The 17,294-nt window shown below is 44.3% G+C and overlaps 1 protein-coding gene across 1 annotated transcript in view; it reads left to right on the forward strand.

Annotated features, from left to right (window-relative positions):
* LOC127629130 (neurotensin receptor type 1-like) overlaps positions 1–17,294 on the forward strand; it is a 70,321-nt gene that overhangs the window by 39,050 nt on the left and 13,977 nt on the right. Inside the window, exon 3 of the mRNA XM_052106208.1 lies at positions 10,012–10,096. Coding sequence (XP_051962168.1) covers positions 10,012–10,096 — 85 coding nt within the window. The remainder of the gene's footprint in view (positions 1–10,011; positions 10,097–17,294) is intronic.

Raw genomic sequence — 17,294 nt, forward strand, 5'->3', positions numbered from 1 at the left:
TTCACAAAATAGCCAAACAACATTCACTTTGAAGTGGCATGTCTGCCTTTTATTTCTGCACTCTAGCCGAAGCTAGAAAATAATTAATATTAAGTGGGGGAACACATTACAAATAAATCCAAAACAAGAAGTATTACCTCGGGAGGAGGGCCCAATTCAAAAGAAAACAAAATAACCTCTACCTAAAAGGGGAAATAACATTAACTTACCTATACACAACAGAAAACAAAACAAAAGAACAAATAACTTCCCTCACTCCCTAACTAACCTTTAAACAGGAGAAAAATTATGGGTATCCTCCACCCTACATTACCCACAAACTCTTAGCTAATCATACAAAAAAAAGCAAAGGAGAAAAAAAGAATAAGCTCAAGTCACACTAGGACACACGTTGTGACACACACCAAAGAGCGCAACCAGCACTCGCTTGTCTGGGCTTGGAGAGCGGAACAACCCCAAACGCCGCAATATCTCTCCCCCCCTTCTCAGCTGCTTTATTTGACTCCTCAGGAATCATGCACCAATCAGTGCGCGGACAGCTCTCCCGAGTTAACGAGCACAGGTGGTAGCCCTTAATCCTATCAAAGACACAAAAAGAAAAGAGAAAGAGAGAGAGAAGAAAAATACACATGCACATAACACTCCTGATATGTTACAGACACACAATGAATACGTCCTTGGACGTAACAATATGCACTCCACCCGTCTCACAGACCCCTTCGAGGACCCGGAAGGCTCCCAAGCCGTCCTGAGATGCCCGACTCGGAGACCAAGATGTTTGCTCCGGAGCTGGTAAGAAGACCAAGCTGTCCCCCGGTGGAGGGCCGGGAGGAGAATCCTCAGTTAAATGTATTTCCTTTGCCGTCCCCCTTCGGGCTGCGGTACCCACATTCTCAATAAAAGAGCTATTTCCTTTGTCTCTGGGTCAACTGGCCCGCAAATGCCGTTCTCACGCCACTCTGCCACCACACCTCAACAGTCCCGGCACGCTGGACGCAGACCTCTCGCCTTCAGCCCCACAACTGTTCCCCGGCCGGCCGGTTCTGAGGAGTCCAGAGGACACCTCCACGGGACCTCCTCCTCAGTCACTAACCTGCCCCCTGCCTCAGCACCAGAGCCTCGGGACGCACCCTTGCCTCCCGACGCAACATTACCTGCTCCGCCCCACCGGGTACATCAAGAATAATTAGTGCCCCTAGCTCGGAGTTTGGACGCATGGCTCTCACTTCCCAATCCGTCACGCTGGCTGGCCAGGACCATTCCACTCGGTTATGCAATTAAATTTACCAGCCAAAGATCTAGCTGATCTACCACCTGCTGTCGTTGACACGATCAACCAAGCCAGAGCTCCCTCTACCAGGCAACTTTACACCCTGAAGTGGCGCTTGTTCGCAAATTGGTGTTCTTCCCGGGCTGAAGACCCACAGAGGTGCGCAGTTAGGTCAGTGCTTTCAATCCTGCAGGAAATGTTGGAGGGGAGGCTGTCCCCCTCCACATTGAAGGTGTATGTATGCGGACCCACTTCTCCCTTCAGCAGTTCCCACTGCCCCCTGGTCGCCGTGTCTTTAGCAGGAGTCTTTTCCCCCTAAAAGAATAGGAACTGGGAAAGATCGCCTTCCCCGATGCGTATGATAGCGTTAAATTGGCCCCAGCCGTTTTAACTCTATGCGAGAAACATAGAGAGAGAAAAGGCACAGCCTGCTCCCATGCTTGGCAAGTCACCTTGTTCCCCCCTGTCAGGGGTAAAGAACCAGAAGGCTTTGACGACTTTATGGGGTGTTGGGGAAGGGTACGTGCAGTCTGACACAGGCGGTCGCTTTGGCACGTGAAATACCTGCCCGCTCCTGTGTCAGCAGTACACATACACGGCTCAGCACATTTAAATTGGACCCCTAGTGTCACTTCTTCGACACAATGTCGAAGTGAGCAACAGACAGGGAACGTCTAGGTTACGGATGTAACCTCCGTTCCGTGATGGAGGGAACGAGACGTTGTGTCCTCCCGGCCTAGTTGCTGAACCGAGCCAATTTTTCGTCTCCTCAGAAAAATCCTGAATGAAACAGACGCATTTCCCTCCCTTTCTACCTGTATGTATGACATGCAAATTCTGTCTGCCAATTTCTCATTGGCCTTTTCTCATAGATCAGAGATGCGAAAGGCTCTCAAGAGAGACCCCTAGTGTCGCTTCTTCGACACAACGTCTCGTTCCCTCCATCAGGGAATGGAGGTTACATCCGTAACCTAGACGCTTCTTCCTCCTTCATAATAAAAGGGCTAATGTTATGTTTGCTAGCAAAAAGGTATAACTGAATGTGTTTTAAAATAAAACCTTCTTCTGAATTGCCCTCTTTGTTTTACGTCACTTATTTCCTTTTTTGAGCCAATTTTTGAGCCAAGACATTTGCCTTTCATCGCCATTGCAAGTCTATCTGTGACCATAACATATTGGGCAGATATGCTTTGTAATTCTAGTTATGTCATTTATCGTGCAAAATAGGAATAGCCTACTATACTTGCTGCCTAAATGAAGGGTGACAGTATTTTGTTATCCAGAGACATTTATTTATCTTTAGAATATTTTATTGAAATAAATTCAGTTTCACTTTGTGTAGTGCAGCTGTAATTTCAAATGATCTAATTCAGTAAACAAGACTTGTAATAATAATGAAAATGCTAACAATATTAAGGTGAGTCTTTATACATAAGATTAAAGAAATTAGTTATGATTATTTTATAAAATTAACTCAACCGCTAACACAAACAAATAGTCTGTTTGTGGTTGTCATTCATTACTCTGGAAGTTTAGCTATAGGCTGCTGTCTCTGTTTGGATGCTAATGATTGGCGGCTGCCAGCAGCAGGTTCTTCATACTATTTTACAGGCAATGGCAGGAACTTCCTGCTACTTCCTGTGTTTTTTTTTGCCAAACCCCCTCTCAGAGGAAATCAGAGTTTAGAATACCCAAGGTAAAATTTCCCACTTCCAAGCTCAGTGTGTTCTAGACAGTCACACTTCATGGTCACATGTACACACAATACAGTACACACAACAAGATGGTGCCATGACTCAAAAAGAAGATTCCATTGGCGCAAAATGAGGAAACAAAAAAGGACAGAGAGAGAAGCTTAAGTACGGAAGGGTAATAGGGAGCAGATGCTGCTGATGATCAGGTGGGTGGAGTAGTTGTCCTGCAAAGGAGCTTGCATTCTGTACGTGACACCTGCAAACACAAGAAGGAGAGGGAGACACACGCACCTGTCAACACATGACAAGACAAACAGAAAGAACTGTTCAGCCAGGACTGTGACATCCGTGTTCTTTTCTTATGAACACAAAATCCTTGTGCTCTTGTATATTGCATGTTCATTCATTTGGTGCATGTGAAAGCACTTTAAAAAAAAATAAGTATCTCAAAACCCAGCTCTGCATTATTATCGTTGTTGCCGCCATCTTGGAAATGATGCTTCTTTGACTTTACAAGTCAGACTTCGAGCACCATTCCAATCATTATTTTCAAGAAGGAGGTGGGAAAACTCTGAGTTCAGAGTTGTCTGGAATGCACAATAAGACCCTTTCGGAGTGAACTTACCTAATAATTCTTCTCATCTGTGAAAGGCAGAGGACAGACCTGTTGAAAGGTGTGTTTTGGTGTGAATGGGTTTAGTCAAATGTCACACTGCAGTACATGTCAGCTTTTCAAAAGCATTTAATATCATCTACTCATGTTGATAATGATAAGAATAAAGAAAACAGCTAATGTGATTGCTGATTGCACAAACCTCTGATTTTTGAGCTAGTACTGCTGTTTTCAAAAGAAACTAAAGCTGGTTAACTGGGACCAATATTTATAGGTATTTAGCTTCCTTCTCTTGTGTTTTATCTTTTAATTGTCTCTAGCCTTATGTAGGGAAATTATTCATTTTGGGTTACAAGAAGAGCCTTGGGCTTGAATTAATCATTCAAGAAAAGCAGATAAAAAAGGATTTTTTATAAATATTATTCATTCACTAAATCTTAAACTGCAGTTATATGAGTCAGCATTTCTGCTGACATTTCAAAGGAAAGAGGAACAGCTTTATAAATCTCTCACTTTCATAGGCAAAACCACACAGACATACACACAGACATTTTAATCACTATCTGTGTGACAAATTGGTAACTAGTTTGATGCAGAAAGAAAAGAACTATGGTTTTTAATTTTTTTGCACTTGGCTCTGAGAGACACAATAGAAGGAGCATTGTGTACATCACTGTTGTCTATACAAGCTGACCTGTTTGGTTGTAATGTTTGGCTTTGGTTGTGATAAATTGGCAGTTGATTGTAAAGAAATATATTTGACATTATCAGTCCCCATGATTCTAGTAAATAACTATTATTTGTTAAAAAAACAAACGGTGTCTTGCTGAAAGCCCAACATTTTTATATGACTGGATGGAAGTATTTATTATTTTCAATGCCATTTAACTAAACCGAAGCAAAACTCCTTGTTTGAATAAAGATCTGCCTCTGCTTAAAGGGATAGTTAACCCAAAAATGAAATTCTCTCATCATTTTCTCACCCTCAAGCCAGATGTGTCTAAAACCTAGATGTTTAGAAGAATATCTCAGCTCTGTAGGTCAATACAATGCAACTAATGGTGGCCAGAAATTTGAAGCTCTAAAATGCACATAAAGCAGTGGCGGCTTGTCAATAGAGGGCGCTGGGGTGCCGCCCCAATCATAATTCCAGAAATATACATGAATACAAAAATGATATAAAAATGAAATAAAATAATAAAATTAAATAGTTTACTCGTACGATGTGCAGGCTGGTAGTAAGAGCCTCAGCATTTAATAAAAACTGTCTTTAATCGGTTAACTATTTTCTATGTTTTTCAATATGTTTCATGTGTTTTCATGGTCGAGGGACGCCGGACAAATGGATGTCTATCTGAGTCCTTAAATTTTCAGGCAGCATGTGACCTGAAGCTGGTGTCTAATTGGTTTCTTAAAGATTCTCCTGGGGGCGCAGGTCGCTGCGTCCCTGGCGAATCAGAATTGGATACATGTTATTTTATCCAATCTGATTGGTTCTCATCACCTGTCATTCAACTTTACGCTCTATATGCTCTGCGAGTGCGCAGGTGACTCTGCCAAAACCTTGCTAGCTTGCCACTTTCACCGAGATAAAGGCAGCAGTTAAACCAAACTCTGTCATTGATTTACAAATAAAACCTTTCACAATGCGTTCTCTGAAAAAAAAAAAAAAAAAGGAAACTCTCTCCACACCATTGGTGAGGAAAGCAGTGGTTCTCGGCCATTAAAGAGGTGCCGGGCGAGAGTTGAGTTTGTACGGAGCCCCCGAAGTGACCTGTGCAAAAAAAAAAATCTAAGAGAATTTCGCGTGCGCACGAGAAACTTTCGCGTGCGCACGAGATACTTTCAGCGTCGCGCACGAGATACTTTCAGCGTCGCACGAGACTCATCGCGTCGCGAGAAACTTTCGCGTCGCGCACGAGATCTGCGTCTGCACGCGTTACAGTTTCGGTGTGTGTATAGCTCTTTTCGATTGCGTCATTGCCATCATTCATTTACTCAAAGATACTGAGAGCATGGATCGCATGAATTTATAGAGATATATTTTAAACTTGGCCTTCAATACAAAGACATTACTGTCTATGACATTTGTAATACTGTCATGGCTGAGACACGCTTTGATCTGCCAAAGGACACTAATCAAGCAATAGACTTGTACTTGTACTTGCATTTAACACGAGAACTACGAGATTATATAACTAGCCTACTAGAATGGCCATAGTGGTCATTCTGACCGTTAGAACTGTACCAAATGTCATGTCATATTTACATTCGAAACTTCTATTGAGGTTTTAGAATGAAGCTTCTAATGTCTGTCGTCATATTTTATATCGTCATCACCCTAAAAATGTATTGAATAAAATAGAATAATATGGATCAAATGGAGCGTAAGCGAGCATGAATAGTCCTACATATCTGATCTTTTTTGTAATATATAATAGTGCTAGACTATACACATACATAGGCCTATATATATTATATATTAGCTGCTAGACTGCCCGGAAGGTGCGTGCCTCGCTTTGTGTACAGCAAGTTTTTTTCCACCACAGTGAAAAGGGTTTTGAAAGTCTAAGCGCCAACAAACATGGATTGAGTAGGAATATTTAGTTAGATAAAAACATGTTGTGAATTTTGGAAATTATTACATCTATCCTTTTTCAAAACATGTTGACTTTTGGACTTTACAACGCTCTGGATTTATTGGAAATTGGAAACAATCCTATGCAGCCGCCACTGGAATCAAAATCCATGAATAAATGAATCTGTTATATTAATAATAAACACCAGGACACGAAATTTTAATTCTAATGAATGTGAAAATGTATTAGTTCATCGACAACCACAGAACTTGCTATTGTAGCTGATTACAGATACAAATTTGATTATTTATATTAAATTATTCTCTTAAAATGGGGGCCCCTTTTTTTGTTCAAGTGAGCCCACTTTTAGGAGAATTAGTTCATAATGATTTTACAGCATAATATTTTCATTATAGTTTTACAGCATGATATTTTTGCTCACAGTAAAACAAATATTGCTTTCTAAATCAGTTTTCCCACAGTTTAGCTGAATGTTCATATTCTTTATTAACTGTTTTGGCCATTTTGGGTTTGGCCTATATGTGATTCATACATGTCTAAGGTTTTTACTATGCATTGAAATACACATTGGTGATGTTTTTATAAGCTATTGCATTGATTTGTTTTTATTTTACAAAGAAAATAATAGAATATAAATAATCAAATTTGTATCAATCAGCTACAATAGCAAGTTCTGTGGTTGTCGATGAACTAATACATTTTCACATTCATTAGAATTAAAATTTACGTGTCCTGGTGTTTATTATTAATATAACAGATTCATTTATTCATGGATTTTGATTCCAGTGAAAAAACTTGCTGTACACAAAGCGAGGCACGCACCTTCCTCCGGGGCAGTCTAGCAGCTAATATATAATATATATAGGCCTATGTTTGTGTATAGTCTAGCACTATTATATATTACAAAAAAGATCAGTATTATGTAGGACTATCTGCGTTAAGCTTGGCAGCTCCATTTGATCCATATTATTCTATTTTATTCAATACATTTTTAGGGTGATGACGATATAAAATATGACGACAGACATTAGAAGCTTCATTCTAAAACCTCAATAGAAGTTTCGAATGTAAATATGACATGACATTTGGTACAGTCTAGCGGTCAGAATGACCACTATGGCCATTCTAGTAGGCTAGTTATATAATTCGGTAGTTCTCGTGTTAAATGCAAGTACAAGTACAAGTCTATTGCTTGATTAGTGTCCTTTGGCAGATCAAAGCGTGTCTCAGCCATGACAGTATTACAAATGTCATAGACAGTAATGTCTTTGTATTGAAGGCCAAGTTTAAAATATATCTCTATAAATTCATGCGCATCCATGCTCTCAGTATCTTTGAGTAAATGAATGATGGCAATGACGCTAATCGGAAAAGAGCTATACACACACGGAAACTGTACGCGTGCGCACGCGAAGTATCTCGTGCGACGCGATAGTTTCGTGCGCACGCGAAAGTATCTCGTGCGCACGCGATAGTCTCGTGCGTCGCGCGAAAGTTTCTCGTCGCGCACGCGATAGTTCTCGTGCGCACGCGAAAGTATCTCGTGCGCACGCCATAGCTTCGTGCGTCGCGAAAGTATCTCGTCGACGCGAAAGTTTCGTCGCACGCTGAAAGTTTCTCGTCGCAAGCGAAATTCTCTTAGATTTTTTTTTGCACAGGTCACTTCGGGGCTCCGTAAGTTTGTTATAGAAATTAGTCTAAATACTATTTTACATTGTTGTGCTGCAGAGATGTCCTGCCCACATATCATATTCTACAGACTCAAGAAAACATTTTTTGTTTGGTATAAATCCTTACAAAAATCATAATTTTAATATTATACAACAGCATCCCAAAAATAATAAATTGGCAAAATAAAAATAAATTATCAAATGAAATATGAAGCCACCAAAAACTACTGTCTTGTATGGGACACAAACTCAAATGGCTCTATTTTTATTTTGAAAGTCATTGCAATTGTGACAACTAGTGGCCTACTCCAGGTTACTACCTTACATTTACACATTTACACACATATATATATATATACAGTATATATATATACAGTATATATTTTATTAACTCTATAGGTCTGTGACACCATCCTGGGACACACTAGGGAGCGTTTCTCCTTCACAGACCACCTTGTCTGTGCCACCTTGTTGCAGGGGGACAGGTTTGGATACCTTTCCTGAAGATGCATTGAGCAGCACAATGAAAGCGTACCCGATTCTCAGTGGAAGCAAGCTGAAGACAGAGCTCAGTCAGTCTCAGGAAGAATTCAAAGCCTGCCGTGGTGCTGTGGACCTATTCCAGCTGTTTATGGAGAGTAATCTCGAAGAAGTCTTTTCCGAAACTGTGACTCTCATAAAAGTTCTCATTACCATACCCATGACCACGGCTGAAGCTGAGAGGTGCTTCTCAACCTTGAAAAGAATAAAAACCTTTCTCAGAAACACCATGACCCAGGAGAGGCTTAATGCACTGGCATTGCTCTCCATGGGAAAGAGACTTGTTACTGAGATGACTGACTTTAATCAGAGAGTCATTGAGAAATTTGCTGGCCAGAAAGGAGAGCAAAATTTATGTTCAAGTAGTCAACATGCTTTTTGGTACTGCTTTGTATTTATTTTCGTCCACAAAAAAAGCACCCCCCCCACCCCCCCAAATAATTATCACCAGCCGCCACTGACATAAAGGCATTATAAAAGTAATCCATTTGACTGCAGTGGTTAAATCTATATCTTCATAAGAGATATAATAGGTGTGGGTGAGAAATCTTTTTTACTATAAATTCTCCTCCCTGCCCAGTTGGTGGCAATATGCACAAAGATTGTGAATCACCAAAAACAAGAGAAGAATGTGAAAGTGAAAGTGGAGATTGATAGTAAAGTAACAGTAAACACGAGGGAACCTAAGTAAGGTGAAGGTAATAGGAAACAGTTGCCACTGATCATCTGGTGAGTAGCGTAAACAAGCGTTGTCAATGAGGCGCTGTTAGTTTCCTCCACTTGGCACCTAAAAGCGCATGAGGGGAAGGGAAGCACAGACACATGGACCAATACGCAGCAAAAACAAATAGAAAGGGTTGTCCTGACAGGGTTGTTACATTTGGTGACCATTCACTTGCATTGTGAAGATCTACAGAACTGAAATATTCTTCTAAACATCTTTGTTCGTGTTAAGCAGAAGATAGAAAGTCATACACATCTGGGACGGCATGAGGGTGAGTAAATGATGAGAGAACTATTCCTTTAAAAATGAGGTCAACAGGTTAATACAAAATTATGACTTTCTTGGTGCTTTTCATTTCATTACAAACTATTTTAACCACAAAATTATTACTTAATATTCTGAACATTACTGAACAATGCAATATGGAAGACTAGTCAATACTAGCTTTTCATACTCTGTTTACATTCATTTTTAAAGTCGTTATGAGATGGCCTGAAGTGGGTGGAGGACATTGAGAACAAGAGGAGGCAAATCTGTGCTGTTAGTGGCCTATGCTGCCCTGTATGACTGATTGATAACCTTGTGTCTCCAGTCATTAGTGAGCTAATCCCAGTTTAACTCAGATCAAACTTGGAGTATCGGATAAACTGAAAAAGAAAGGAGTGAGACCGAGATCAGAGATACATTAATGGCTGATGCACTATAAGATTTCCGGATGCAAATCTTTTTCATTGAGGAAACAAATTATGAGTCATATGCTTTTCCCCTTTTAAAGGTTGAAGCCAACCACAGGGCCCTTGAAAAACTGTTCATTTAGACATATTATCACACAAGAGTGAAAATGTTGCTCACTGTGACCGTATCTTACCTGTTGCTTTCTTTTGATTTTATTCGCTGCAGGTGCTGTGGTCATTGCTTTTGTGGTGTGCTGGTTGCCATACCATGCCCGAAGACTAATGTTCTGTTACGTCACCGAATGGACACAGTGAGTGTCACATCATACACAATCATATGAAATAAATTCCACATCTGAAACATTCTCTCAAATCATCTATTCACCTTCTCTCTCTGGAGAACATACACAGACTGCTATGGCTGAGCACATAACATACATAACTGCAAGGCCGTGTGGTTGACTTCTATATTGAAGTCTGGTTTGTTTATTGTTTTTGTGTTTAATCCAAAATAAATTCACCTACCATTTCTATTTTATGTTTTCAGGTTAAAGGCTTATGGAACGCCATTTATCTTACACTATCAACAAGCAACCAAGCGTTCTACTATAATAATTAGATCATAGTTATATCAACATATTATTTATTAAAACCAAGTAACATTACTGCTTTTTAAACATTTAACATTGCTTCATAAATTATAACTACAATAATAATGTTAAAAGCTTTATCTGTATCTTTTATTTCTGCTAACTTTGACTATTATCATTAATAGTCAACTTCTCAGACCATTAGTTTCAAATCCTCGTTAAACACAGTAGGTATAATGATGGTCACTAAGCTCAATTTAACTGAGCTAAGAGCTCGCTACAAATGAGCTCACTCACAGATCATTACAAATTTCAAGTAATTACAAGTTAGGTCTAAGTGTGTGAGTTTACTTTGAAATAAGTCTAGCCATTTACCCAAGTTTGACCCATTTAGGTTGATTTTGGACTAGTTGCGAGCATTATAGGTGGGCAGTAATGCATTGAAAATGTCATCAGCCAATCACAGTGATTTGGAGGCACTGTCTCTGTCATGTGAATTTGTGCTTATACAGTGTTTCGCTGTTACCCCTAACATTTACACCATACTTTTGGACCTCAAAGAGAATGCAATGAGATCAAAGGAAGAAAAAGAACACTGCCTCCCTCTGAAATGTTGGTATCGCTATTGGACTTTAGAAAAATGAATGCTTTACACATTCTTTGGTCTACATTTTTTATAATATTATGCTCATTCTAAAAGATGCACTGCTTCCCTTTGTATAAAAATCCCCTACCTCAAATTAATATGAAATTCCTCTGTTTTTCAGAGTAACATTTCCTGAAGTCAAAGAGATTCTTATAAATAACATACATAGTAGCAAAAGATGACAAAGTTATAGCCTGTAGCTAGCTCGCTGCACTCTATAGCTCCACAAATCAGTGCTTTGTTCTGGGCAGACATTGTTCAGAAGTCCCCCGCACCCACGAACAGCAATGCTCATGAATCATACTGCACATGGTGGTAGAGATTTCTTGGAGTTTTCTTCTATGATTTAGGAGCAGATCAATAAATCTGTGACGATAAGTAACTTATCTTTCATTAAAATATACAAATATACACTACATGCACATTGGAATCTAATCTGGACAGGTCAGACTGGAATGTGGAGAAATGTATCTTATTTTTATCACTGGCTGACTGTACATAGATTTAGGCTGCATTTATGCTTAGCTTGCCTGAACTTTCCTAAACCAAATGCTGATGAGGGATGAGACATTTTTATGGTCAAATTCAATGTACAGATCATCTCAATGCAAGTCAAACATCCAGAAATGGCACCAAGGAGATTTGAAATTTTGGGAGTCTGCAGGGATAACAGTAAAACACTATATTTGTACATTTTCTAATAGAAATGTGAATGGTGCTTGCTCATTCAATACTGCCCACTGCCATAATGCCAAGGTGTTAAGAGTGGATTGCGTGTTGCTATGTAGTTGCTAGGGTGTTCTGGGTGATTGCTTAGGCATTGATGGTTGCTAGACTGGTTGTCAGGTTGTTACTTTCTGGCCCAAGTCAAAAGAGCCCACCCCCTAGTCCCTATGATATTCTGGCCCCTATGGCTCAGGTCCCACCTTTAGTGTTATTAGGGGACTTTTTCATCTGTTATTATCTGACAGGTGAAAGGTTGGTTAGAAAAGTAATAGCACACAACACATGTCTTCAACAAGAATTAGTTTGAAGTATCAAACAGATGATTCAGGACAAGTTATGTGCCAATATTTAATACTTTTTTTTTTTCTAATACCTAACTCTAAGTATAAACAGTAGCAATATTAACACTTGCCTTGCATGCACCACTAATAATCAAGGGCGTGATTAATGATAGATGTGAGCTGTATCTGTACATTTGAGCAGCTGTATCGATTGCAAGAATCTACTACACCTTTGTGGAAGTCCTTTAACATGTGCAATGGGCTTAGGCACACTGTATATTTTATGTTTTAGTAAAGTGCAAGGGATCAAAGGATGGGGGAGTGAATGTGAGAGAGGAAAAGGAGAATGAAAGACAAACAGCACCATTGAAATGGGAGGCAGCATTAGGGTTTGATGAAGAGGATGATATGCTAGCAAAATATTGAAAATAGTACACTAGTATGAAGACATCAAATAAATCAACTGTCAAAATGCAAATGAAGAAGATAAGGATGAATACCAGCCTCGAAATAATAATGTGACAGTTTTACAAGCAGTTTGATTGAATAAAGGCAAGGTTGGTGATGTCTGAAGGAATCCGACTATCATTTAGCCTTAATACTTCTAAGTTCCACCATACGAAGGCAGATGACTACATAAAAATACTTTATCCATCGACGGTCTTTCTCCATCACTCACTGACATATTATCAGACAGGCATGGGTCCTATCTGCATTAAAAAATGATAATTACATTTTTTATTATAATTATAATATTATATTTAATTCCTTATTCATTCTACAGTGATGAACGTGCCGGAGTTTGTTATTGTCACGAACCCCGCTCCTCTGTCCCATCCCCGCTTCGTCGCACACACACTCACTCCCTCGACCTCACTCCCTCGCTTCGCCCCCTCGAGCTTTTCACGCTCTTTTTGCTCGCTCGAGCCCTCACGCCCATTTTGCTCCTACTCGCTCACATGCTCGTAGGTTATCTCCCGTCCTCTAGTTTCTCACGCGTTTCCAATCCCCCAGAACATTATGACCACCTGCACTCGCGTCATCTGCACTCCTGCACATTAGTTTCACCTGCACTCGTCTCATCACCTGTCATGGTTTACACCTGCACCTTCCCCTATAAATACCACAGCACATCCGTTTCACGGGGGTTGGTTATAGTATTTAGTTTCCCGTGTCTTTGCCCCCGCTAGTCTCATCTAGTTTTGATCTCTTCTGAAACTCCTCTCGTTTACCCCTTAGCATGCCAGCTCCCCTTGTTCCCCTGTCTTTTGCTCCCTCTAGTCCCGTCTCGCTGATCCTGTTTACCCCGGCTTTGACCCTCGCTCCCCTCTACTACTCTCCCGGATTTGCCCCCTTTACTCTCTCCGATTCCCCGGCTTCGACCTCTCGCTCTCCTTAGACTACTCTTCACTGGATTTGCCCCTTGATTGTACTTTTGCCTGCCTGCAATAAAACGCAGTTTGACTTACATTGTGACTGTCTCTTCTTGTGCGGGTTACAGAATAACCAACCGTTACCGAAGACAGTCACAATGCCCCGCGCTGAGGATTCACGCAGCTCACTAGAGCGGAGGTGCACGTCACATTCGGTGCGAGGAGCTACAGTTTGGAGGCAGGACCAAGCGCTCGTGGCCCAGGGGCAGCAGGTATGTCCCTTGTCTGATTTATGTCACCCTGTTTCACCTGTGTCTGCCCCTGAGCCCGTTTATGCCTCCAGTGCATTTCTGAGCCCTGAGAGGTTTGATGGCTCTTCGGGCACTTGCCAAGGGTTGTTTATGCAGGGCAGCGGTTGTAGAACTTTTAACCGTGCCCTTAACATTATGGACCCAGCGGCCCTAGCCCCGAAGCCTGACACGGCCCCAGTCCCGAGGCCTGTCACGGCCCCAGTCCCGAAGCCTGTCACGGCCCCAGTCTCGAAGCCTGGCACGGCCAGCGAGTCAACGCCCATGCCCGCCACGGCCAGAGAGCCAGCGCCCATGCCCGCCAGCGAGCCAGCGCCCATGCCAGCCGCAGCCAGCGCCCATGCCCGCCACGACCAGCGAGCCAGCGCCCATGCCCGCCCACGGTCAGCGAGCCAGCGCCTGTAGCCTCGACCGTCCCCATGGCCACGTCCCCTGTTGGCCGAGGGCGCTAAGAGAAGGAAGAGGGCCCCTTCTCCCCAGTCTCGTCTTGTGCTCAAGACCGCAGAGGTTCCCTCAGAGTCTTCCACGGCTCTGCCAGGTTCTGCTCCGCCCCCAGAGTCTTCCACGGCTCTGCCGGGTTCTGCTCCGCCCCCAGATTCTTCCACGGCTCTGCCGGGTTCTGCTCCGCCCCCAGAGTCATCCACGGCTCTGCCGGGTTCTGCTCCGCCCCCAGAGTCATCCACGGCTCTGCCGGGTTCTGCTCCGCCCCCAGAGTCTTCCACGGCTCTGCCGGGTTCTGCTCCGCCCCCAGAGTCTTCCACGGCTCTGCCAGCCTCTGCTCCGCCCCCAGAGTCTTCCATGGCTCTGCCAGCCTCTGCTCCGCTCTCAGAGTCTTCCACGGCTCTGCCAGCCTCTGCTCGCCCCTCAGAGCCCTCGCGGCCTCCGCCTCTCGAGTCTCCCAAGGCTCCTCCTCCCAAGCCTCCCAGGGCTCCTCTCGAGCCTCCTAAGGCTCCTCCTCTCGAGCCTCCCAGAGCTCTACCTCCCAAGCCCCCCAGGGTTCTGCCTTTCAAGTCTCTCGAGCCTCCCAGAGCGCCGCCTCTCAGGGCTTCTCCTCCCGAGTCTTTCAAGGCTCCTCCTCCCAAGCCTCCCAGGGCTCCTCTTCTCGAGCCTTCCAAGGCTCCTCCTCCCAAGCCTCCCAGGGCTCCTCCTCCCAAGCCTCCCAGGGCTCCTCCTCTCAAGCCTCTCAGGGCTTCTCCTCTCGAGTCTTTCAGGGCTCCCCCTCCCAAGCCTCTCAGGGCTTCTCCTCTCGAGTCTTTCATGGCTCCACCCCTCAAGCCTCTCACGGCTTCGCCTCTCGAGTCTCTCAGGGCTCCTCCCCCTCTCAAGCCTCTCAGGGCTTCCCCTCTCGAGTCTCTCAGGGCTCCTTCTCCCCTCAAGCCTCTCAGGGCTTCTCCTCTCGAGTCTTTCAGGGCTCCACCTCCTTCCAAGCCTCTTAAGGCTTCTCCTCTCGAGTCTTTCAGGGCTCCTCCTCCCCTCGAGCCTCTCAGGGCTCCATCCCTCGAGTCTCTCAGGGCTCCTCCTCCCCTCCAGCCTCTCGGGGCTTCGTCTCTCGAGTCTTCCAGGGCTCCTCCCCCTCCAGAGCCTCTCGGGGCTCCGTCTCTTGAGTCTTTCATGACTCCCCCCCTGGAGCCTCTCGAGTCTTCCACGACCTTTTTCCCCAAGCCTCTCACGGCTCTACTCCCAGAGACTCCAGAGCTTCCTAGGGCTCCGCCTCCCGAGCCTCCTACGGCTCCCCCTCCAGAGCCTCCCACGGCTCCACCTCCCAAGCCCCTCACGGCTCTGCTCCCAAAGACTCCAGAGCTTTCTATGGCTCTGCCTCTCGGGCCTCCTACGGCTTTACCCCCCGAGACTACAGAGCCTGCCAGGTCGTCGCCTCGGGGACCTCCCACGGCGCCACCTCCATTGGCTCCACCTCCTGAGCCTTCCAGGCCTTCCCCCCTAAAGCCTCCTTCGGCTCCACCTCCAGAGCCTTTCAGGCCTTCGCCCCTAAAGCCTCCTTCGGCTCCACCTCCAGAGCCTTCCAGAACCCCACCTCCAGAGCCGCCTACAGTGCCGCCTCTGACGGCACCGCCTTTCACGGCTCAGCCCGGACTTCCTGACCCTCTCCCTGTCCTGTGGCCTCTTCCCTGGCCTCCGGACCCTATTCCTGTCCGGTGGTCACCTTCCAGACCCCTGACCCAGTCCTCCAGTCGCCTTCCAGACCCCTGACCCTGTCTCTGCCCCTACGGCTGCCCCCTAGATCTCCCGACCACCCGCCTGTCCGCTAGGTTCCCCTGACCTTGCCTTGAAACTGCCCATTGACCCCATGGACTGTCTCATTTCCCTCTGTGCCCCTTGGACTGCCCTCAATTTTGTTTGTGTGTTTTGTGGGTTGTCTGTTCAGGGTTTTTTGTTTGTTGGGATCGTCCAGCACCACTTCCTCGCAACCGAGCGCGGCCGTCAGGAGCCGTCCGTTTTAGAGGGGGGAGTACTGTCACGAACCCCGCTCCTCTGCCCCATCCCCGCTTTGTCGCACACACACTCACTCCCTCGACCTCACTCCCTCGCTCCGCCCCCTCGAGCTTTTCACGCTCTTTTTTGCTCGCTCGAGCCCTCACGCCCACTTTGCTCCTACTCGCTCACATGCTCGTAGGTTATCTCCCATCCTCTAGTTTCTCACGCGTTTCCAATCCCCCAGAACATTATGACCACCTGCACTCGCGTCATCTGCACTCCTGCACATTAGTTTCACCTGCACTCGTCTCATCACCTGTCATGGTTTACACCTGCACCTTCCCCTATAAATACCACAGCACATCCGTTTCACGGGGGTTGGTTATAGTATTTAGTTTCCCGTGTCTTTGCCCCCGCTAGTCTCGTCTAGTTTTGATCTCTTCTGAAACTCCTCTCGTTTACCCCTTAGCTTGCCAGCTCCCTTGTTCCCCTGTCTTTTGCTCCCTCTAGTCCCGTCTCGTTGATCCTGTTTACCCGGCTTTGACCCTCGCTCCCTCTACTACTCTCCCGGATTTGCCCCTTTACTCTCTCCGATTCCCGGCTCGACCTCTCGCTCCCCTTAGACTACTCTTCACTGGATTTGCCCCTTGATTGTACTTTTGCCTGCCTGCAATAAAACGCAGTTTGACTTACATTGTGACTGTCTCTTCTTGTGCGGGTTACAGTTATATGCATGCTCAATGAGTGCAGTGGGTCAGTTTAGGAGTGTCAGCTGTCCAGAGCAGTGTCTAAAATGGGCTACATTTTAAATGTCATGTGAACAACTTAATAAAAAATTAGATTTAAGTGAAAAAACAGATCTGGGCCACATTCATCTGCGATGTGAACGAAGCCTATGCAACGTCTCACGTTGGTTGTGTCTTGTCTCACTAACTTTCAGTGTCTCAGTCATAAGTGCTCAAAGGCGCAAGAAGGGAGGTGCTGAGGGTTCTGAAGCACCTAGTTAGCAAGACTGGAAACAGCGTCAACGAGATTTAATGTATTTAGTTGTATTTATGCAGTACATGTAATTTTCGCTTTCAGTATATCTGTCGTTTATGTTAATAAAAATTGTGTCTCGTTTTAGAGAGATTTGTCATGCTTGTGGGCTCT

Source organism: Xyrauchen texanus, chromosome 35 (assembly GCF_025860055.1).
Source record: "Xyrauchen texanus isolate HMW12.3.18 chromosome 35, RBS_HiC_50CHRs, whole genome shotgun sequence".
In the NCBI taxonomy this organism is placed as follows: domain Eukaryota; kingdom Metazoa; phylum Chordata; class Actinopteri; order Cypriniformes; family Catostomidae; genus Xyrauchen; species Xyrauchen texanus.